A 23,791-nucleotide genomic window follows, 5' to 3' on the forward strand; every position below is an offset into this window, starting at 1 on the left:
TAAGAACAGCCCACAGAAAATCCTGCAGAGCCCAAGATTAGGGACTTGGTCCACCTCTTAAACACATGGAGCGGCGAGGGGTTCCTTCCCAAACAGCACAGGTGAGTCTATGAGAAAAGGTGAGCTTGGGCCACACACACATGACACCTGGAGGAGGTATTCAAGGGTCATTTGCTGCAGGCAGGAATTCACATATATGTGCAGACCAGAGTTAGTGCTTTATCTCCTCAGAGGCTGCCTGTGGCTCAACCCAAGACTGAGTCACTCAGAAAGCCTCAAAGAAAGGCGAATGAAACTGCAAACTTTAAAAGACTAGGAATGTTTTCAACTGAGTCACAAAGCTCTCTCAAGAAGCCTCTGACATGGGGTGGGGTCAGAGGCACTCCATGCCTGCCCACAGGAAGGAGCCTTTAGCTAAGGGACAGTGATGGTGCCCAAAGGGTAGGGGGTGACATCCACTTCCCAGAGCCAAGCCCCCAGAACCAGACTGGGTCTCCAGCTTCCCTGCAGCCAGCCTGGGCTCCGTCCACGTTGGCACTTTGGTTCAAGCTGCCAAGGAAGACATGGATATTGGGACTGGGCAGGCGTCAACATTCTTGCCTTTCTGTGGGCAAAGGTAGTCTCTCTTGAATGACTTGCTGCAGAGTGAAAATCTGTTTCTTTTACTTCAAATAGAACTTCTGCTATGAGGTTTTAATCTGTAACTGCTTGTGCCTTCCCTGGCTTTATATAGAGCTGACAAGTATCTTTATAGAGCTGACAAGTATCTTTATAGAGCTGACAAGTATCTTTAGGCTCTCGTGACTGGAATCTCTCTGTATGAAAGGGATGAGGCACCCCACCCCCCTGCCATGCCTTCGGCAATGTGAAGGGAGGGTAGAGGAGAATCAGAGAAAAGAAAAAATACCACATCAACCAGATCGATGCCAGGATAAACTTTCTCTGAAGACGTCAGTGTTTGCATCCATCTAAAACCACCAGAGGTTCCACCAAATGCTTGAGGGTTTCAACCATCCAGTCTCCAGGAACAAATTCAAATGTATACAAGTTGGGCATCAACTGTGAATGCCAATATCCTCCCACCAGAAAATTAAAAAATACTAAGATTGCCTCATTCTTAAAAATTCCCCAAACCAAACTGACACTGGTCCATATTACAACTGTTAAATGCAAAAATAAGCTTATTTCAATTTACAAAAAAGAGAAAAAAAAGCCCTTTTAAGCCTCCCCAAATCTAGATTGTCTTGTTCATACACAGAAACAACACAAAGAAAATGCGAGTATCTTTCCATTCACACTAGACAACCATATTCCTTCCTTCCTTCTCACCACGTGACAAGACTTATGACTCTACAGTACACCAATAAGTACATCTGGTCACTTTTGGCTATACTGGGAGCTAATTAAATATAAAGAAATATATTTACAAAAACCATGGGAGAGCCTCATGGCACAAAGGACTTTAAATAGTTACAGGGACATAAATAATTCCAAGATTCTAACACTAACATGTAAATTAATTCTTAAGTGGCCTATGGCACAAGGTGTCATCACTTTTTATCATCTGTCAGCATGTACAACTTCAGCGGGCTTCAGAACTGTTCCTTGCAGCTGACAATACATCCTTAGGATACCAACAGACTCCTTTCAGCCAGATGATAAACCGGTTTTATTGAAGTGACTTGGAAAAACTTGGGCAACAACCCACGCCTGAAGAGTCTTCTTTTTTCCAATCTCACTTCAAAGGCAGCTTTTTATTGAGGCTAAGTAACATGAATCCCAGAAGGAGATTTCTGATAAAGTTCAGGGTGGTCCTTCTAAGTGGGCCCCATCTGATGCAAGGCTGAGTCTTTGTAACCCTGTTTTTAAATGGAACTCTCAGAGGGCAATAAGCCCCATTTTGACGAAGCATATACACTCTATAAATGCAAAATAAATATATAAAATGAACAGATAAAATCCAGATGTCATAATCTCCTCAAAAGTCACTACACATAATAGGTATGAGGTTTGTGAAGCCTGGTTTGTACTGCCTCACAACATCCATGGGAAGAGGGCTCAGTCAGACCCGCCGTGACCAGGCCTGGCTGCCCTAGGTGGGGACAGTGGGAGGTCAGTTACTCCCAGACAAGCTGGGTCTCTGACCAGACCAGGGGCTTGAACAGGTGGCCTGGGTCACAGTCCCAGAAAGGAACTTCAGCAGAACTTGAGTTGTATAGGATGTTCAGTTCAGGGAGCCCTAACCCCAACCCTTCAGAGACGGCACAGTACCATTTCCTACAGGGTCCCCAGCCAAGCAGTGCTACCTGACGAAGACACCCATGCAGGAAATCATACGCTGCTCCGCTCTGCAGAAGGCAATGCCAGCCTGTGCAGGGCTGGACATTTCTCACACAGGCTCTGCTCCCTGAGGCCCCCCCTCTCATGACACTGCCCGCTGCTGAAGCTGCAAGCGCTCACTAGCACAAGATCCTGGGGACTCTCCTCACTAACGCAAAATCTTCCCACCAGCAGTGAGCGTTCTTTTCCTTGGTGAGGGTGAAACACAAAATATTAGAGCTAGAGTGAGGTTTGTAAACATTAAGGACAGTTCAGAGTGAAAACTCGACATGTAAAAACAAACTTTCCGTAAGAGAAACAATTAGTCTCCAACAGAAAAAAACAAAAAACTACAGCATCGCAGGGGCTTGTGTAACTTAGTCACCACAATAATCTTCACTTTATCGAGAATTCATACAAAACCTTACGTAACTAAACTGTTCCCCGACAGCCTCTAAGTTCGACGTTCGTAGTTATGACCCTGAGGTACGGGGTCGCCGCCCTCCTAAACATCAGTGAAAGGGGTGTCATGGTGCAGATTCAAGAAGTTTTCAAGTCCTAGACGGAGCCACTCGGAACTCACTCTGGAACTCTTCTCAGGTGCTTGAAAACCAGTGCATACCCTTGAAACAGAGGCGTGTCCCCACCTCTGGTCCGTGAGGCCAGCAAATGGGCAAGGGTCCGGGCTGGTGGGACAAACTGTATTTCTCCTGTGGCTTTTATCTGGGAAGGTAAGATGACAGAAATCTGCAGTCTGGCCTTGGCGTATTCAGGGAAGCTAGGAAACTGGAAAACAAGATGGTCCTCGTATTCTTGGAGGAGCCTCTGGATTCAGGAAGATGATTCCAGGGATGTCTCAGCAGGGTAGGAGATAGATGGTGACCTCCTGATGGGCAGCAGTGCCCTGGAGTCCAGCCAAGAGGGTGCCAGCCTCCCCCAGAGCCAGCAAAGCACCCAGCAGGCACACCCACCGCCGAGACCCTTGGTGTCACAGCTGGCTGTCCACGCTCCTGCTGGGGTCCCGGTGCCCTCAGACATGGAAACAATGGGGAGGGGGCATCCTGGCAGCGAGACTAAAGCGCATCCAGGGCCTCTATGCGGGTTGCCCAGAAAGCACTGCTGACCCACCACTCCAACCATAAAGTTTCACTCCCTGCATTTGTTTTTTCCCCTCTAACAGCCCCCATTTAATCCAAAGTCCTGACTCATCATGAATACATATGAGGGGGTGGCTCAGAGTCAGCTGCGAAGCCTGTGCTCAGGGACAGTGAAGGGGACACGGTGGCCCACAAGGACAGTGGCTGCCACGGTCACCAAACCAGGGGCGGGGGGTGAGGGGGGTGGGCAGGACCCTCCCACCGCCTCTGTGAAAGGCTGGGCACGGGGTCCCCTGCCTCCTGCACCCATCAGGGCTGCCGTGAAAACCCTTGCCCAGAATGAACTGTTACCAAGGAGGACAAAATTCAACTTAGTCACATGATAATCTGATGTGATGAGGGAAAGAAAAACTTGATTGAAAGTACGGGCATGAACACCAGAGGGAAGAAGACTCAATGCGCCCTCACGTGTCCAGGCGCTGGATCTCGGGCCGGCTGTCCACGTCTCTGGACTCAGTACGGGCGCGGATGTAGTCGTTGGCGCTCTGCTGCCGGAGGCTGACCCTCCACTTCTGCACGGCCAGGAATGTGTTCACCGCGTAGGCCGCTGTCGCCAAGAAGCCGAATATCTACAAGACACAAGCCGGGTTAGTCCGCAGGGCCCCTGGGCAGCTTACAGTGAGCGAGGTGCATTAGCCTCTCCTGGCTATAACCCCGACACCCAGACCCCACTACGTGTCCAGCTGTCAGACCCTGGCCAAGTTCATAGTCATGTGACCCACAAAAAGGCAGCCTCAGGACCCTTCGAAGTATTCTGGATCTACAAGGGAAAAAAGATCACAGAAGGGCCTCTTTCACAGACCTTAATGACACTGGTCCCTGGGAGAAATACCACGTAGACAAAATACCATGTAGATGAAAGATCAGGGTCTCAAGTGTGACCCCAAATCAAGCCACAAGGCCCAGCATTCCACATCTTAGTTCCCCAGCCCCACTGCCTTTCATGGGCAGCTCTGGGTGGGCAGCTTGAGAGTCAGAAGTGGTGGTGTTTTAATGATTAGATAATGACTGATGAACCTACTGAGTGATACCTTGGAGAGCTCATAGTTTAGTACTCTCAAACCTTTTAACCATCCTCTCAGTTATAAAAGTGCTGCATATTCTTTGTAAATACCGAACAATAAAGAAAGGCAGAGCAGAGAGAGAGAGAGTCTTACCTTACCTGGTCCCATCCTCCGCCCCACCCCTCACTGTGCTGACTGCCATGTGGTGTCCAGACTGCATCTTCATGAACACCCCACACTGGCAGGGAAGGCCCTTAAAAGCAACAGCCCTTTCAGACATCCAGGCCTCCGCTGGACAGAGACTGAAGCAGAGGTGCCCAAGCCAGAGCGTGCACCTGAGAGCTTGTTAAAACACACTGCCAATTCGGCAGCTCTGGGGAAGGCTGAGAACGCCATCTCCCAACAAACTCCCAGGTGATGCTGGCGTTCCAGGGACCACACTTTAAGAACCACAGCACTGAAGGGACTGGTGCCTCCACTGGCCCAGTGACATCATTAGCAAAGGAGAGGCTAAAGGAGAAGCAGTAGGACACAGGCCCAGGGGACAGAGCAGCAAGGCACAGAAAGTGTATGAACCAGCCTTGTTTTGACCTTTTGCGTTCACTTACCACAGCAGCGATTTCTGCTCCGGTTTTATGGTTTAAAGCAGCCAGTACAATCGAAGCAATAAAGAAAAAGAAAGTGCTGAGTCCAGTGTTGACCAAATCCTAAAGAATAAGATAGAGTCACTTGAAAAGGATCATTGCAGGTTTTGTCTGAAAAAATCACTGAAGAACTTTTGACATAAAAAGCACAATGCCCAGCCTCTCTGATGGCTCCTTATTTTTATTTTGGTGGCCCAGGGGTATTGACTGCACAGAGGAAGGCAAAGTGGATGCTATTAATCCTATTTAATTAAATAGTTAATGATGCTGCTTGATAAACCACCACAGAAAAATCCACACTTTAACCAAACACATCCTGTTACCATTTCTTTCTTTCTTTCTTCTTTTTTGACCTTGCCTCAAGGCATGTGGGATCATTTTCCCTGACCAGGTATTGAACCCACGCCCCCTGCAGAGGAAGCTCAGAGCCTTAACCACTGGACCACCAAGGAAGTCACCATGTTAAATGACCATTTCTTAATGACCTATTATAGAAACCAAACTGCTAACCCACAAGGACACACTCACTAATTACCAGGTAGAATTCTATTGTCTTCTTTTCAAAACATGTTCAAATCCTCTTACGGACAAGAATAGACTTAAACTGGTGAAGCCCCTTCATGCGTTTGTGATATATAAAGAGTGCTACTTCCAGACCTGGAGCACACAGTTAGCCAGGCCGCACACTTCTCTTCCTCGTGCATGGTCTTCCAAGTCTCCATGATGCTAAAGCCTAGAGGATTTTCCCCTAAGCTCCTTGCAAAGCAAATCAGGTTACAAATCCAACGCTTCAAAGATTTAGCTCCTGTCTTACTTGTCTAGGGGAATACAGCACAGTGATTCAGATAAACACCCAGACGAGGGGCCTAACCACCCACAACTGTGGACAGGTCACTTTCCCTCTCGTGTCATATGTGGGCACAGTCCCCCACCCCTCCAGAGTTGTTTCAAGGACTGGGTGGAACAGTGTACATGAAAAACCAAGCATGTGCCTAGCCCACACTTAGGGTTCCCTGCACGTTTATTGTTACTTCTGATATTTCCAGTTGTGCATTAGACCCTCACAGCCTGGGTCATACCAAAGCGCCTCTATGCTCTCTACAGGGAAAGAGAAACCAGGCAAAACCCTACAATGCTTAGGTGCCAGCTTGACTGTATCATCACCACCCGGTGGGTCCTGCCGGCTGGCCTGGCTTTGGGGGCCATCTCTTCTTTAAAGATGGCAACATTCACCTCCTAACAGTCCTGAGCCCTGCAGCATCTCCTGCCACACTCCTGGCCAGCACCTCTGCTTCTGCCCCTGCTCATGGACAGCAGCGAAGTACAACTACGAACTCTACCCAGAGAGGTCTACCAGCAGGGCAGTTTTCAGTGGTGACCAGCGTGAAGCCAGGACAAATGTTTCACAAAGTTAAACTTGGATGTGTTTAATTACACACAACTCTGGGTAAGGAGCTGCAGGGATAAAGACAATTATAGTTTCTAAACCAAAGGCTACTCAGAAACAGGAGGAAATGTTTTATGATAAAACGCTGAGATTTTGAAGAGGTTCCTGTGTCTACAGCTACACCACCCTGAACATGCCCAATCTCCTCTGAAGACGTGCATGTTATTTGTCTATAAATTCCACATTTGGAAATCTTCTTAAACAGCATACTTCTTAAATCATCTTAAATAGCATACTAGTTGCAAAAAGGCCTAAGCATAAGGATGTTCATCATGTTATTTAAAAGAGCAAAAAACTGAAGATAAAATACTTAAGAATCAAAGACTTGTTAAGTAAAATGGTATTTCCAATTGGAACAATATGCAGTCATTAAAACTAATGATATACTTATATTTAACATGGAAGATACCCAAGATAGTTCAAATGGGAAAGCTTGACTTTAATGGTTCCATTTTTTGGCATTCACATATCACAACATACATCTACTTGTGAAAGGCAGTCTAGGGAATTCTAGAGTATTACACCCCTGTATTAAGTAGTTACCCCTGCACGGCTGCTATCACATATGATTTTAATAACAGCTTTATTGAGATATAATTCACCACAATTTAATTTTAGAACATTTTTAGCACTTCCAAAACAAACCTCATACTCATTAGCAGTTAATTCTTCATCCTTTCCCTTAATCCTAGGCAACTACCAATTACTTTTCTGTCTTTAAGGATTTGCCTATCCTGGACATTTCATATAAATAAGAAACTTCTTTAAAAGAAAAAAAAAAAGTCCAGGGACTTCCCTGGTGGTCCAGTGGTTAACAACCCACCTCCCAATGCAGGGGATTCGGGTTCAATCCTTGGTGTAGGAACTCACATCCATATGCTGTGGGGCAACTAAGCCCATGCACCACGACTGCTGAGCCTGTGCCACAACTAGAGAACGTCCTCACACTGCCACGAAGACCCAGTGGAACCAAAAATTAAAAAAAAAAAAAAAATCCAACTTTCAGCTGTTCCTGAAAAATCGTTCTTAAAAGTCCCGTGAAGTAACACAACTGGCTGGGACTTAGGAGAGCAACCTCTGGGTCTCACGGACCGCCGGCCCATCTCATCACTTGCCCATTTCCATCACATACCCAGCCCCACGGGGCCCTAAGCCCACGATCCTGCTCCAGTCCCAGAGAGTGGACCACCCTACAGTGCGCCCCACCCCCCCATACTCTGTGCCCAGCAAGTGCCTATTCATTCCTTGAGGCTCAACTGGAATCTGGCATTTCCTCTGAACTTCCCCAACTGACCTGCTCCAGGCCTCCTCCCCTGAGGAATCCACTGTGTTCTCCCAGACCTCACACAAGACCACATCACACACAGCACACAGAAGAGCAGCTAGCGTCTACCCCGTGCTTGCTTTCAGCTCCCAAAGCCTGGCCCCAGACAGGTGCCCACCCCCACTGCTTAATAACCAGGCTCTGCGCCTGGCTGAAGTCAGTTCTACACACGAGTAAGAGAGGAGGTTTACAACCATTCAGCCCACACTGTGCCCTGACAGCCCCGGTACCATGAGACTGGCCATAGTACTGATGACAGAGTGGCGGAGACAGAGGAGAGGGACAGGGTAGGTCACTGAACAGCTGATCCCACTAAGGGATTGTAAGTAAAAAAAATTCGGGAGACTCCTGTAAGTTAACAGTCACTTAAGAAAACAGGTTTGCTTAACTACAAAACCAAGCAGGCTTCCTGAGCACCAAAACCGTGCAGCACAAGCATGAGATGCGCCCCAAGACAGTCAAACAATGGCGCAGGAGACCCACATGCTGCCTGGGAGCTCAGCAGGTTATGACCCCTAGGACATGCTCTCTGCACATCTAAAAAGGCAGTAATTTATGGAAAGGTGACATTTCAAAGTAAAGATCCTCACTGTGCTGAGACCTGAAATAACATTTCCACAGTCCCATGACCATCTTGGCTTAATTAGGTAGGGACAAAAAAACTCCCCCACTCAACCTGAAGGAGGAGCTGATGATGGAGGCATGACATCTACTAAAAAAAAAAAAAAGAGGAAAAAAAAGTGGTCTTTTTCCCCTCCCCACTTTTCCTTTGATTTTAAAACTGTAGCCCTCTCACCCAGCTGCTTGTAACCCTCACAAGCATAACCCTCACAAGCATCCGGTTCTAATAAATCACTTCTTATCTATCACTTTGCCTCTCGCTAAATTCTTTTTGCACTGAGACATAAAGGACGGGAACTCTTCTGTGGAATGGTTTAGTCACTAAGTCGTGTCCAACTCCTGCAATCCCATGGACTGTAGCCCACCAGGCTCCTCTGTCCATGGGATTCTCCAGCCAAGAATACTGGAGCGGGTTGCCATTTCCTTCTCCAGGGGATCTTCTCGACCCAGGGATCGAACCCAGGTCTCCTGCACTACAGGCAGATTCTTTACCTTCTGAGCTACCAGTGAAGCCCCTTTGGACCCCCCTGAATTATGGGGCAGCTACCATCTATAGAGAGCCTACTGCGCCAATCATACAACTCCCAGTGTCTCACTGAGTCCTAACCTAATTAGGATCCAAGACACCTCTAATAAAGGGCCTCAAGGAAGTTGAGTTCTAGAAAAGATGAGTTTGGCATAATGAAAAATATATATTTGGTCTTTGTCCCAGATTCCTTAACATTTCCTGAGTGCCCTTAGTTGCCCTTTAACCTGTGGAGCCTGCATTAACTCCAGGAATTTGTGTCAGAACTAAATTGAATTGCTGAATACCCAAGAGAATCCCCATGGACAGAGGAGCCTGGTGGGCTACTATCCATGGGGTTGAAAGTCAGACACGACTGAGCGACTAAGCACAGCACAGTTGGTCTTAGAGAATTACTCAGTGTGGAAAAACTACACAGATTTGGTGTAGGGGAAAAAAAAACTCTATATATTTGGTGTCAAAAGTGGTGTCAGAAACCACCACACAATGAGTCAGAGCAAAGCCTCAGGACTCTGCAGGTGGCCCCTCTGGGTGGCTCCAGACTGCTCTCAGCTCACCAGAGCACCCAGCCTGGGTTCTCAGGGCAGGAAACACCTGTCCTGACCTGAGGACAGCAGACACCACAAAGGCCATCGAAGAAGGAACACAGAGAGGAAGAAGAAAAACAGACTGTGGTGTCATCAGAGGCAAGAGGAGAGAGCAGGGCAGGAGAGAGACTGAGGGCGCACTCCAGGGCTGAAACAATTGGTGGGGGGCGGCGGGACTGGGAAGAGGGCAGAGGATCCAGGAGCACAGCGATCCCCCAGTGATCCTGACCAGAGGATTTTCAAGGACGGAGTGTCGGGGGAGTGGATGGTAGAGGGGAAAAGGTAGTCCCCATGTTTGGAAGAGACACATGGGAGGCTTGTAGGGTGTTGACACTGTCCTAACTCTTGACCCAGGGGTCTGGCTACATAGTCTTTATCATTCTTCACTAAACTGTACTTTGACTTCTACAGATTTCTCTGAATATGCTGTATTTGACAACAAAAGCTGAGGAGAGAGATCAGGAAGTAGGGAAGTAGAGCAGACATGTGCGGACCTCCCTCCTCTACAAAGTCTGACTGAGCTTCCAGGGCTGGAGGGCTCTGACTGCCAGCTACGGGGAGTGGGAGACCCTGGTAGTCAGTGGCAGGAAAAGGACGGAAGGACGGAGGGACAGGGTGGGAGAGGAGGCCAGGGGCACCACCCAGTCATCTGCCCCAGCCAACACCATCCTAAAGAAAAGGAGGGATGTTAACTTTCCAGTGAAAAAGATGCATTTTCATACAACCCCCAACATGTGGTTGCCAACCCATGGAAAGACTTTCAAGGTTAAAACAGAAAAACTAGGTATTTAAGAAAGCTCACCAAATAGGTATTTCTGGAGATAAAGTCCTGAACAAATTAATTAGAACCTGAAGTCTTTTTTGTTGTTATGGTGATCTGGGATCAGGGGTCCTTTTAAAATTAACTGTTTATTTATTTGTTTATTTTTTTGGCCACACCACACCGCTTGTGGGATCTTAGTTCCTCAACCAGGGATTGAACCCGGGCCCACGGCAGTGAAAGTGCAGAGTCCTAACCAGTGGACTGCCAGGAATTCCTGGCAATTCTTTCTTTAAAAAAAAAAAGGAAGGTGTATAGCAGACTGACTCAGTATTTTTGCAGATTCTACTTCCTTAGAAGTTATTGTAAGAAAATGGCTATAATTGCCTATGTTATACAATTGAGTGAGGTATGAAGTCTTCTAATAAATTTATGGCTGTCAAATAAGTAGATAAGACAGAATTCAGGGTGTGAAGTCAAAGCTGGTGAAGTCTATAGGAGAATGACGTGGCTGACAGACACCAATGGCCTCTGACTCACAGTAAAGTTACTATTTCTCATACTGGCAGCAGTGCCCACTGGTTTGGAGCCTTTGTACACATTTGTCTCATTTCATGCTTAAAACAACCCTGCAAGAAAAATGCCACTATCTCCACTTGGGGGCTCTAAGTGACTTGCCCAGGGTCATATACAGCTCTTAAGAGCCACCCTGGACTTGAATACAGACAGGGTAGCTTAACTCAAAGCCCATGGGTCTTAACCATCTTAGTAGCTGCTTCTTTGTCAAACAGGATCTCTGGTGTGGTTTTATTCACAGCCCAGCCCAGCGCCTCCCTCAAAGGTATTTATTTTGGCAAGAAGACAATGGCACCCCACTCCAATACTCTTGCCTGGAAAATCCCATGGGTGGAGAAGCCTGGTAGGCTGTAGTCCATGAGGTTGATAAGAGTTGCGCACGACTGAGCGACTTCACTTTCATTTTTCACTTTCATGCGTTGGAGAAGGAAATGGCAACCCACTCCAGTGTTCCTGCCTGGAGAATCCCAGGGATGGGGGAGCCTCGTGGGCTGCCATCTATGGGGTTGCGCAGAGTCGGACACGACTGAAGCGACTTAGCAGCAGCTGCAGAGGCAGACACTAGGGGTCTGGGTTTCCAATGTACCCTACCCCATGACGATGACCTTGCCCCCACGGAGCCTGCATGCTGGTTGGGGGAGGTTTGCGAGGTACTCCTGCACTGCCTGTTCGTTACAGTCAATTTAGATCACAACACTGGAAGCCTTTTCTTTAACATAGACTTTATCTTAAAAAGAGCTGAGACACTAAAACCTGTCACCAAAAACTGTGATGAAATGCCTCCAGTAAATCTTGAGGTTTTAGAGCTTATTTCTTCCTTTTCAATGTCAGGATGAAACCAACTTTTCAATGGACAACTTTTCTAGCCCAGTTCTCCTTTTATTTTTCTTCCTAAAAGGGTCTGAATGACGCAGACTGCACTCTGTCAGGAAGATGGTCACCTCTTGGTTCCCCCACTGGAACACCATGGGAGTGGCCCCGCCAGGCAAGGCGACCAGCCAGGCTGCTTCCTCCCGGGCTCCGGTGCTCCAGGCCATGCTTTTCAGTGCTGTAGGCGCGTGCCAGGCCAGGAGGAGAGGAGCCCACGTGAGCGAAAGCGGGCTCAGAGCCCCTCCCCCGCAACCCGAGGCGGCTGATAGGGCCTTCCTGTGTCTCCCTGACTGGCTCTCTTTGAGATCCTGCATGTGCTTATTTGCAAAGAAATATCAAGACAACAAAGTGCTGTTAAGTTCACTCTCCTGCTTGGCACAGCAGGGACAAGTCACACAAGTCCAGGAAAGGGGGCCTGGGAGTGACCGGCCCTGAGCTTCCCGTGCCGATCAGAGACTAAGGGCCGTCAGAGTTAAGAGCCCCAAACCATGGAGAGCAAAGAACACATTTCCTCAAGACTCGCTGATCAACCCAGCAAACCCTCTGGGACCTCCCAGCTGCTCTGAATTTAATAGTAATAATATTTCCTAGGTTTCACAAGTTAATGGCAATTTCATTCATATTTTCAGCTCTTCCCGAATCAGCACTTTTGCAAACGGCTTTCAGGTCCAGTGTGAAAATATGCAAATGTATTCATTCCATTCTCTCTCTCCCATATTCTATAAATATCAACATTACCAATTGTCTCAAAGGATCTCCAAATTGAAATGACATCTTTAAAGAAGTCAGAATAATCGTTATGTTTCTGTCATTAGTGAAGGTCCCATTAATTCTGCAGTCATGTTATTCAACCCAGGATGGAAATTTAAAATTTCACAGTTGTATTACAAGGGAATACTTATGTATCAAAATGAACCAGTCCCAAACATGCCATGGAATGGTTCCTCATTTTCCTGGGAGCCGTGGAGCACTCGACTCGATCCTTTCCTAGTCAGAGAACATGACTTTTACTCACTGTCAGGTTCCAGTTGATCTGGGGAATTCTCATGTGAAGGTTGAGACTGAACAGAATCAGCAAGACTCCGGTCACCACAAACGCACTGCAGCTCACAAACTCAAAAAAGTAGAGGCCTTCACACGGGGAGCATTCCATGATGGTCTCTATGCAGATGAATGCGATCAGGGCCAAGACCTGGGAAGAAAATTGCAAACACACATGAACATGTATGGTTAGCACACATCTGTGGACACACGTGCCTGTCGCCTTTAAATAAAACTCAAATGCCACCACAACACAACAACCACGGAGTTTTCCCCTGGGGACGGCAGTATCACAGACAGGAAGGTGACCTGATCCAATTCTTACGTAAGAATAGGTTCAGGGGCGTTAATGAAAGGATCAAATTCCACATGTGAACAACCATGCCACCACAGGACGCCGGCACCAGGCTGGCGCGTGCAGCCCCCGTGAGGAAGCAGAGAGGAGCAGGCTCACAGCGCTTTCAATTCTGCCTCTGCCCCAGTAAGTGGATGCCGCCTCCGCGCGTTTCTCACTCACAGTCTCTATCGGGGTGATGTCAAACATTAACAGGGCCGGGTCCTGGTGGTGTCCGTGTTTATTTGCAACTACCCTTCTGGTTCAGCTGATATCACACAGGCTGACTGAGACTTGTGTGAGGTCTATGAGGCTGACTGAGACAGCTTTAGAAGGACTTTTATCAGTTCAGTTCAGTCGCTCAGTTGTGTCCGACTCTTTGCGACCCCATGAATCGCAGCACGCCAGGCCTCCCTGTCCATCACCAACTCCCGGAGTTCACTCAGACTCACGTCCATTGAGTCCGTGATGCCATCCAGCCATCTCATCCTGGGTCGTCCCCTTCTCCTCCTGGCCCCAATCTCTCCCAGCATCAGTCTTTTCCAATGAGTCAACTCTTCGCATCAGGTGGCCAAAGTACTGGAGTTTCAGCTTTAGCATCATTCTTTTCAAAGAAATCCCAGGGCTGATCTCCTTCAGAATGGACTGGTTGGATCTGCTTGCAGTCCAAGGGACTCTCAAGAGTCTTCTCCAACACCACAGTTCAAAAGCATCAATTCTTCGGCGCTCAGCCTTCTTCACAGTCCAACTCTCACATCCATACATGACCACTGGAAAAACCATAGCCTTGACTAGACGGACCTTAGTCGGCACAGTAATGTCTCTGCTTTTGAATATACTATCTAGGTTGCTCATAACTTTTCTTCCAAGGAGTAAGCGTCTTTTAATTTCATGGCTGCAGTCACCATCTGCAGTGATTTTGGAGCCCCAAAAAATAAAGTCTGGCACTGTTTCCACTGTTTCCCCATCCATTTCCCATGAAGTGATGGGACCAGATGCCATGATCTTCGTTTTCTGAAGGTTGAGCTTTAAGCCAACTTTTTCACTCTCCTCTTTCACTTTCATCAAGAGGCTTTTTTAGCTCCTCTTCACTTTCTGCCATAAGGGTGGTGTCATCTGCATGTCTGAGGTTATTGATATTTCTCCCAGCAATCTTGATTCCAGCTTGTGTTTCTTCCAGTCCAGCATTTCTCATGATGTACTCTGCATATAAGTTAAATAAGCAGGGTGACAATATACAGACAATATACAGAAGGACTTGTATAACCCCTCCATTTAGAAGTCCTACCCAAAAATAAGGCCCACCTAATTAAATCATTAGGTGTGAAAGGAGAAAGCAGCAGCAGAGGATGAGATGGTTGTATAGTGTCACCAACTCAATGGACATGAGTTTCAGCAAACTCTGGGAGACAGTGAGGGACAGGGAGGCAAGAGTTGGACATGACCTGGTGCCTGAACAACAACTACAATTAATTTATGAGCCGTGCTTTTTAAAATGTTTATCATTGGAGGGACTTCCCTGGCGGTCCAGCGGTTAAGAATCCACCTTGTGGGAAAAAAAAAAAAAAAAGAATCCACCTTGCAATGCTGGGGACGAGGGTTTAATCCTTGGTTGGGGAACTAAGAACCCATTTGCTGCAGAGCAGTTAAGCCTGAGCAGCACAACTAGAGAGTCGAGGTGCCCGAATGAGAATCCATGTGATGTGCCTAAGACCATGTGTGCCACAACTAAGACTCAGCACCACTAAATGATGAATGATCCTGCCTTGCAATGTGGGGGATGCAAGCTCATCCCCTGGTCGGGGAACTAAGATCTCACGTGCCTGGGGGCAACTAAGCCCGAGTGCCACAACTTGAGAGCCCAAATGATGCAACGAAAGATCCTGTATGTTGCCACAGAGATCCTGCAGGCCCTAGCTAAGACCTGATGCGACCAAATAAATATTTTCAAGTTTATCATTGGATTTGATCATGAAGAGACAGCCTGGGAAGTTTATAAAAATATTTAAAATCTACCAACGTTAGAAACACTTTCTTTCTGAAAGACCAAAGTAACACTCTCTAGCAATATGTCCTAGGAGATCAGAGATCATGAAGGCAAATAGGTGTCAATGAAAATCACAAGTCAACTTTTAAAGCGACATTTCAGGGACAGGAGGAGGCCCAGGGACTGAGTTTAATGGCCCTGTGATCAAGGAAAAGTCAGGTGGTCTTACACCTAAAACCAGACCAGTCTTGGGCTCCTGGCCTGTACCCTACTTCTGTAACCCAGCTCCTCACCACCTACCACCTGTCAAGCCTATGCCAGAGCTTCCAGGCTGACCTCCACCTCTAAGGTGGAGGAAGAATGGGCAGGCAGCTCTGTGGTCCCAGGTCTGTCCTCAAGACCAGCAACATCAGCATCACCAGGGAGCTTGTTATAGATGAAAACGCAGACTCTCTGCCTCCTCTCCTTGACCCCCAGAGTCAGAATCTGCTTTTTGACAAGATCCCCAGATGACTGAAACATGGGGAAAACAGAAGGCCCAGGCTACTCTGGGGCCCTTCTTTTCCTCCAGGGGTCCGACTCGTGCCTTGATCAGCTCACCTCCTCCCACTGCGCTCCCTGATGTCGCTTCTCCCCGCCACACATGACTGATCCCCACCTCCCCCAGGAAAGCTTGGTCTGCGGTTGCATCCCATCTTTTATACCTGCCACTACGCATCTCTGCCTCCTGAGCTCTCGGATGGCAGGGGCCAGTCCACCTCCCTTCACTCCCAAGGCACCAAGCACACGAACCTGCACAAAGGAGGTAAATGGGGGCTCAGGGAGCCTCTACAAACCCACCTCAACAATTCCTGACAGACTCCTCAGTCTCCACATGAAAGGAAGGGAGACTCTCCTTTTTCCATGCCTGTTTAACAATATGTAGTCTTTCCATATTTCCACGTCAGTTCAGTTCAGTTCAGTTCAGTCGCGTCCGACTCTTTGCGACCCCATGAATCGCAGCACACCAGCCTCTCTGTCCATCACCAACTCCCAGAGTTCACTCAGACTCATGTCCATTGAGTCGGTGATGCCATCCAGCCATCTCATCCTGGGTCGTCCCCTTCTCCTCTTGCCCCCAATCCCTCCCAGCATCAGTCTTTTCCAATGAGTCAACTCTTCGCATCAGGTGGCCAAAGTATTGAAGTTTCAGCTTTAGCATCATTCCTTCCAAAGAACACCCAGGGCTGATCTCCTTTAGGATGGACTGGCTGGATCTCCTTGCAGTCCAAGGGACTCTCAAGAGTCTTCTCCAACACCACAGTTCAAAAGCATCAATTCTTCGGCGCTCAGCTTTCTTCACAGTCAACACGTTACAATTACAGGGCTTTTAAGCACACACTTTCTGCTCCCAATGGCTCTCCTAACTCTCTACAGAACCAGACACTTTAATTCTCCATCTGAATTATATGCCTGACTTATAATCAAATCATAAAGAAATAGTTTATATAAGGGAAACTCCAGAAAAAAAAATTTTTTTTAACCCCTGTAATTGGATCTAGTAATCTTAGGCAAGAAAGAATACACTCTACTGATGAGTTACAAATGTTTCTGGTATGCTAACTTCAACCATATTTGTGTGGGAAGGTAACACCTACATTCTTACATATTAAAATAAAAATGGTTTCAAGAATATGCAAATCAGATAGGCCACACAACACAGGAGTGCACAGAATAGACAAAATTCCCTGTTCTTTAGCTCATATGCTAATGAAGAGTTTTTTTAATTAAATTTTAAAATGTATCATATTAGACAGTGATAAGTACAAAGGAGAAAAATCAAAGCAGGGAAGGAAGATGAAATGTAACTAGGACAAGGGTGTTGGAAATTTTAGGCAGAGTGACTATGGAAGGCCTCTATGAGAAGGTTCTAGATTTACTACAAAGTTCACTTTAGTTTATTATAAAGTTATTAAAGGATACAATTGAAGAGTCAGATAAAGAGATACACAAGGCAAAGTCCAGAAGGGTCTCAATTACAGGAACCTCTGTCTGTCTGGAATTTGAAGTGCACCCACCCCCAGCACTTGGATGTGCTTTGGCTCACCAACGTGGAAGATCAATCCTGTTCAAGAGTTTTTATAGAGTTTAATCTGGAGTCCCCTTCCCTTTCCAGAAGTCGGCAGGTAAGGTTAAAAGTTCCAACTCTCTTATCACCTGGTTGCTTCCCTTGGCAATCAGCCCCCATCCTTAGGAGCTTTCCAAAAATCATCTCATTTAACACAAACTCAGGTGTGGCTGAAAGAGATTTGTTGTAAATATAAAAAATATAGATATCAAACACCTCTTATCACTTAGGAAATTCCACAAGTTTTAAGAGCTCTGTGCCAGAAATGGAATGAAGACCAAATACATATTTCATTATTCCAAATCACAGGATCACAAGAGTTAGACATAAATACACACACATACACAACTACAGACATACAGTAATACCCACTGATAGGTGTTTAGGTGGTTTGTAATACTCTAACATAAACTATACACTGTTTTAAAAAATTTGGGTGTGTTGGGTCTCAGTTGTGACTTGTCGACCTTCTCTTGTGGTGCTGGGGCTTCCCTGGTGGCTCAGATGGTAAAGAATCCACCTGCAATGCAGAAGACTGGGGTTTGATCCGAGTTGGGAAGATGCCCTGGAGGAGGGCATGGCAACCCATTCCAGTACTCTTGCCTGGAGAGTCCCCACGGACGAAGGAGCCTGGCGGGCTACAGTCCACAGGGTCGACAGAGCCAGACTGAGGGGACTAAGCAGCAGCAGCAGCAGCAGGCACGTGGGGTCTCAGTTCCCCGAGCAGGGACCTTATCGTTTATCCATTCTATATACAATAGTTTGTATCTGCTAATCCCACACTCCCAATCCGTACCTCTCCCATCCCCTCTCCCCCTTGTCAACCACAAGCCTATTCTCTATGTCTGTGAGTCTGTTTCGGTTTTATACATTGATAAGTTCATTTGTGCTATATTTTAGATGCCACATGTGTCAAAGAGTGTTCTGCCTATGTTTTCTTCTAGGAGTTTTATGGTCTTACATTCAGGTCTTCAAGCCAATTTTTAAATTTTTGTATATGGTGTTAGAGAATGTTCTATTTTCATTCTTTTACACAGAGCTGTCCAGTTTTCCCAGCACCACTTACTGAAAAGACTGTCTTTTCTCTATTGTATATTCTTGCCCCCTTTCTCATAAATGAACTAACCATAAATTCTAGTAAGGAGAATACTTTTTTTTTTGCCTGCCTTTTGGTACAGCAAATGTCAAATTTCCTCCAGCACAAATCTAACAATCATTGTTGAAGTAAAACCTATCTAATAGCCAATAAGAAAACAGAGACTCAAGTAATCCAGTGGTTAGGACCCTGCACTTCCACTGCAAGAGACATGGGTTTCATTCCTGGTTGGGGAACTAAGATCCCGTATGCTGTGCGGCATGGCCAAAAAGAAAGAAAACAGGGACTCAAAGTTACACTGGAAGCCAACAACTTCGAAGCACCTACAGAATCAAGCAATTCAACTTATAACAATTCCGCAGTAAACAAAGATGCATGTAAGACTGTACAGGGATGTTAAAAAAGATGTAAATAAGGAAGAGCCGTTGCATTTGCTCACCAGGAGATCACAGGTGCACCCTGGAAGAGAGTCCGTTCTGCGTAGCACCTACCAACTGCTCAGGAGTAAATATTTGCTTGACAGGTGTTGATATTAACAGGCTGTCAGTGCTCTGTAACAACCTGAAGGGTTGGGATGGGGAGGGGGTTCAGGAGGGAGGGGCACATATATGGCAATGGCCAATTCATGTTGATGTATGGCAAAAAACCATCACAATACTGTAAAGTAATTGGCCTCCAATTAAAATAAATTAAAAAACAAAAAAGGTTGTCAAATTTCCACAACTATGGCTGATTATGACTGGCAACGTCAAAAAGTGTGGATGGGGAGCAAACAGCTGGCTGATTAAGATGACATAAAACTTTAAAAATAACCCCCTGTTACTACTGGTGGGAGTGAAAACCATCAGGACCCTTCTGGAGCACTGTGCTAACAACAGTATGGTTCACAGTACAGCCTGTTCTCTGACTTCCGGGCTTACGATAGGGTTGGAGATTGGGGCTGAGTTTCCCAGGGTGAATTATTTTCAGGATGATGAAGCTTGTGCCTCAACTTCCCATCCATTACAATGCCTTTTGCCAGTGGTGATGGAGTAACAGTGGGCATTTTGGGGAGTCGGTTAATTGGAAGCTGAGTGAAAGAGACTGAATTTGGGTCTAGCGGTCGCTTCCACGGACAGCCACTTAGTCTTCCCTCTGCAGCAATGGCCTCGAGATATGTGCTGATCTGACATCATGATGAAGAAACAGGCCTTAAAATTCACAAGATCAACGTGCCCTTCCATGCCAAGCTAGAAGTATCTGAGTGGCAAAGGAAGAAGGGGTTTGAAATCACAAGGGGCCAGAAGCTAGAATTTTTTAGCAGGAGAATTCTTCAGATCATCAAATGCGTGAAACAGTCATCAGTGGACAATTCTCTTTTCATCGGTGCCTAAACGGAAGTTATTTCCCAACAGGGATATACCCCCATAAGGCACAGTATCCAATTATAAACACACTGTACCTTTCCTCCCATTTTGGTGGGAATCACATGAAATAGAACTGATGAGAGAATTCTGGGATTCATAGGGCAGAAACCTGCAGCAGTACTATAAAGGGAAAATACCTATGTGTGGGAGATTAATATAATTTATGTAGCCAGTGTATCAGATCACATTATAAAGTATCTGACAAATCTTGGACTGACAAAGTCTGACAGTCCCAAATAAAATGGCACACAAAGTTGCCTCCAACGCATAGCAACAGCCTGAAGAGACAAATGTTCCAATGACAGCCTCCTACACACACCCATCAATAAGTTGACGTATGCAGTATAAGAGCATATTGATTGTGTAATGACATCACCCGACACAAGGGAGTGGGCAAACTAAAGCTTGAATTGGCCGGTATGTGCTAACACCCCATGGACTATAACACGCCAGGCTCTCTGTTCATGGGATCCTCCAGGCAAGAATACTGGAGTGGGTTCTCCAGGGGATCTTCCCAACCCAGGGATCGAACCCACATCTCTTGCATCTCCTGCCTTGGCAGGTGAATTCTTTACCACTAGTGCCACCTGGGAAGCCCCAGATGGCTCTGATGTCCTCCTAAACTTCAGATCAACTTTTGTGCACTTTTTCAAAATTAACTGATCATACTAACATTCAAATACCATCTATCTTAACGGCTGCTAAGTCACTTCAGTCGTGTCCAACTCTGTGCAACCCCATAGACGGCAGCCCACCAGGCTCCGCTGTCCCTGGGACTCTCCAGGCAAGAACACTGGAGTGGGTTGCTATTTCCTTCTCCAATGCATGCATCTATGAAAGTATCTTGCAAGATTAGACAAAATCCTAACCTTCCATGATCACCAGTTTATCAAAGGATTTCATAAAGCTTATTTAAAAATACACCTACAAGCAAAAGTCACAGCTTTTAAAAACAATTTTCAGGAGTCTTAAAAACCACCAGGTGTAAAAATGACTCTCCAGATTCGAAGATGTCTGGAATAACATTAATCTGCATGGCTCCTATGTAGTCACACGGCTTCTTCCCCGACCCTGACAGCTCAGTGGCACCTGAGGGCTTGCTGTGCTCAGAATCTCTGTTCCAACCCAGCCACCACACCCCAAAATACACAGACAGGTAACTAACCAGGTACCAGGGGCTTGGGGCAGGGTTAGGGGTGTGGGTTGAGGATCACTGAGAGTTTGGGGACCAGCAGGAGGCTCTAGAAGGTTTTCTGGAGAGCAGCAGAGTCAGTGAATGCTTGTGTCTGGTGGTGCCTCGCTTCCACACTGAATTCCTTAGCTGGGGGTGAGGTGGAGTGTAGGCACAGAACCTAGCCCCTCACCCAAGTACTTTTGTTTTAGTGGTTCCTAAACTCTTCTGTTCAAGGAACAGAACACCTGTTTTTATTTTTATTTTTTGGCCACACTGTGTAGCTTGTGGGATCTTAGTTCCCGGGTATCTTAGTTCTTCAACCAGGAATGGAACCTGTGCCCTCAACAGTGAAAATGCGGAGTCCTAACCAGACCACCAGGGAATTCCCCAGAACATCTGTTAATAGTCTCCTGGTCTAACACTCCAGGAAGCACAGTTTGCAAATCATCAGTCTGGTTTATGCATTGGGAAAATATTTCTGTTGTGCTTAAAAAAAAAATTATTTTAAGTTTGAAAACAACTACTGCAGGCTGACTCTTCCAGTTACAGAGCAGCAGTCCTGAATTCACACAGAGTGCTTGGCTGCGGCCCCCACGGCCACCCAGCCTTGGGTTTTCTCACACTAAGCTCCATGCTGTTTCCATCATAATGACATCCCTCCTGGTCTTGGGGTCCTCGGAACACATGAGCATGTTAACCTTTCTGAAAAGCCCCACAGTCAAAAACCTGTTTACCTTCATCTGACACATGGACTACATGACCTGAACAAAAAATGGTTTTATTTCTCAGGATGCCTATTAACACTACATAGCAGTATGTGGAGGGAAATGAGTTTGGGAGACACAAAAAGGGCGTGCTGGTCAGTATGCAGCTTTGTTAGGTCACTCACAATTTAAATGCACAGAGTAAAACAGTGTCAGACTTTATTTTGGGGGGCTCCAAAATCACTGCAGATGGTGACTCCAGCCATGAAATTAAAAGATGCTTACTCCTTGGAAGAAAAGTTACGACCAACCTAGGCAGCATATTGAAAAGCAGAGACATTACTTTGCCAACAAAGGTCCGTCTAGTCAAGGCTATGATTTTTCCAGTGGTCATGTATGGATGTGAGAGTTGGACTGTGAAGAAAGCTGAGCGCCGAAGAATTGATGCTTTTGAACTGTGGTGTTGGAGAAGACTCTTGAGAGTCCCTTGGACTGCAAGGAGGTCCAACCAGTCCATTCTAAAGGAGATCAGCCGGGAATTTCTTTGGAAGGAATGATGCTAAAGCTGAAACTCCAGTACTTTGGCCACCTCATGCGAGGAGTTGACTCATTGGAAAATACTCTGATGCTGGGAGGGATTGAGGGCAGGAGGAGAAGGGGACGACAGAGGATGAGATGGCTGGATGGCATCACCGACTCGATGCACATGAGTCTGAGTGAACTCTGGGAGTTGGTGATGGACAAGGAGGCCTGGCGTGCCTCCCTAGGGTCGCAAAGAGCCGGACACGACTGAGTGACTGAACTGAACTGAACTGAACTGAATCTACCTAGAGGGACAGGGTGGTGAGGGTGGTGGGAGGGGGGTTCAGAATGAAGGAGATACATGCATGCCTGTCACTGAATCATGTTGATGTATGGCAAAAATCATCACAATTTTGTAAAGTAATTATCCTCCAATTAAATAAATGCACAGAGTAAAACACAGAAGCTCATTTACTCATCAGGGTAGCAACAACCAAGGACCTGTTAACTGATACACGCGCGCGCACACACACACACACACACGAGCAGGGTTCAAAGTACCTTCAGAATCAGACCAAGCTCTAATCAACTCTGGCACATTCAAAATTAAAATATCTCTCTTCCCAGCCGTGGGGCTACCCAGGTGGTTCAGTGGTAAAGAATCAGCTGCAGTGCAGATGTGGGTTCATTCCCTGAATTGGGAAGATCCCCTGGAGAAGGGAATGGCAACGCACTCCAGTGTTCCTGCCTGGGAAATCCCATGGACAGAGGAGCCTGATGGGTTACAGTCCATGGGGTGGCCAAAGTGTCAGACATGACTTAATGACTAAATAACAACAACAACTTCCCACCAGTACTGAAAACAATATCTGAAAGATGAGCACGTTTGGCATTTAGTCACAGAGATCCAACAGGTGAGTTGTTAAAATGCCACCGCACTTCAAGAAGTAGTTCCATTCTAACCACTCTCAGCGGATGCTCAGTTGGGGTCCCTGAGACTAGAACTGCAGAAAAGGCATAGCAGGTCTTTCCCTTCCATCTTTCTGAGTCTGGAGACCAGGGAATTTAAGCTGCTCTAAAGCGGGCCGAACGAGAGATCACCCTAAAACATAAGCAAGCTCTCAGGTCAGCAGCCATGCGGCATAGTACGCAAAGGGTCTCAACAAGCTAGTTGTGCAGTAGCAGTGCTTCAGAAAGACAACGGCTTGCATTTAGGCAGCATCAACAATGTAATGAGCATGTTCTCAGGCCTCATGCTGGGCACAGTCCATTTGTCATCTCTCTCTCTCTCTCTTTTTTTAAAAATATTTATTTAGCTGTGCCAGTCTTTAGTTTTGGCACAGGCGGTAGTTGTTCCCTGCCCAGGGATTGAACCTGGGCCCCCTGCATGGGAGTTCAAAGTCTTAGCCACTGGGCCACTAGGGAAGCCCCGTTTGTCATCTCTGATACTCATGCCTCCCCATGAAGCCAGCGGGTACCCAGAAGCTCTGTCCCAGGGCCCAGAGCTGGTCTCTCCACATACCTCTCTTCTACCCCAGATGCCTAGTGGTGGACTCATCCAGGGCCCAGAACCTCCCTACACCCT

The 23,791-nt window shown here is 46.7% G+C and overlaps 1 protein-coding gene across 1 annotated transcript in view; it reads right to left on the reverse strand.

Annotated features, from left to right (window-relative positions):
* Positions 1 to 3,880: 3,880 nt before the first annotated feature.
* Positions 3,881 to 23,791, reverse strand: part of CMTM4 (CKLF like MARVEL transmembrane domain containing 4) — a 70,897-nt gene continuing 50,986 nt past the window's right edge. The window contains exons 2-4 of the mRNA XM_052656396.1: positions 12,851 to 13,027; positions 5,089 to 5,187; positions 3,881 to 4,045 (exon numbers count right to left, since the gene is read on the reverse strand). Coding sequence (XP_052512356.1) covers positions 3,881 to 4,045; positions 5,089 to 5,187; positions 12,851 to 13,027 — 441 coding nt within the window. The remainder of the gene's footprint in view (positions 4,046 to 5,088; positions 5,188 to 12,850; positions 13,028 to 23,791) is intronic.

The sequence above is a fragment of the Budorcas taxicolor genome, chromosome 18 (assembly GCF_023091745.1).
Source record: "Budorcas taxicolor isolate Tak-1 chromosome 18, Takin1.1, whole genome shotgun sequence".
Taxonomy (NCBI): Eukaryota; Metazoa; Chordata; class Mammalia; order Artiodactyla; family Bovidae; genus Budorcas; species Budorcas taxicolor.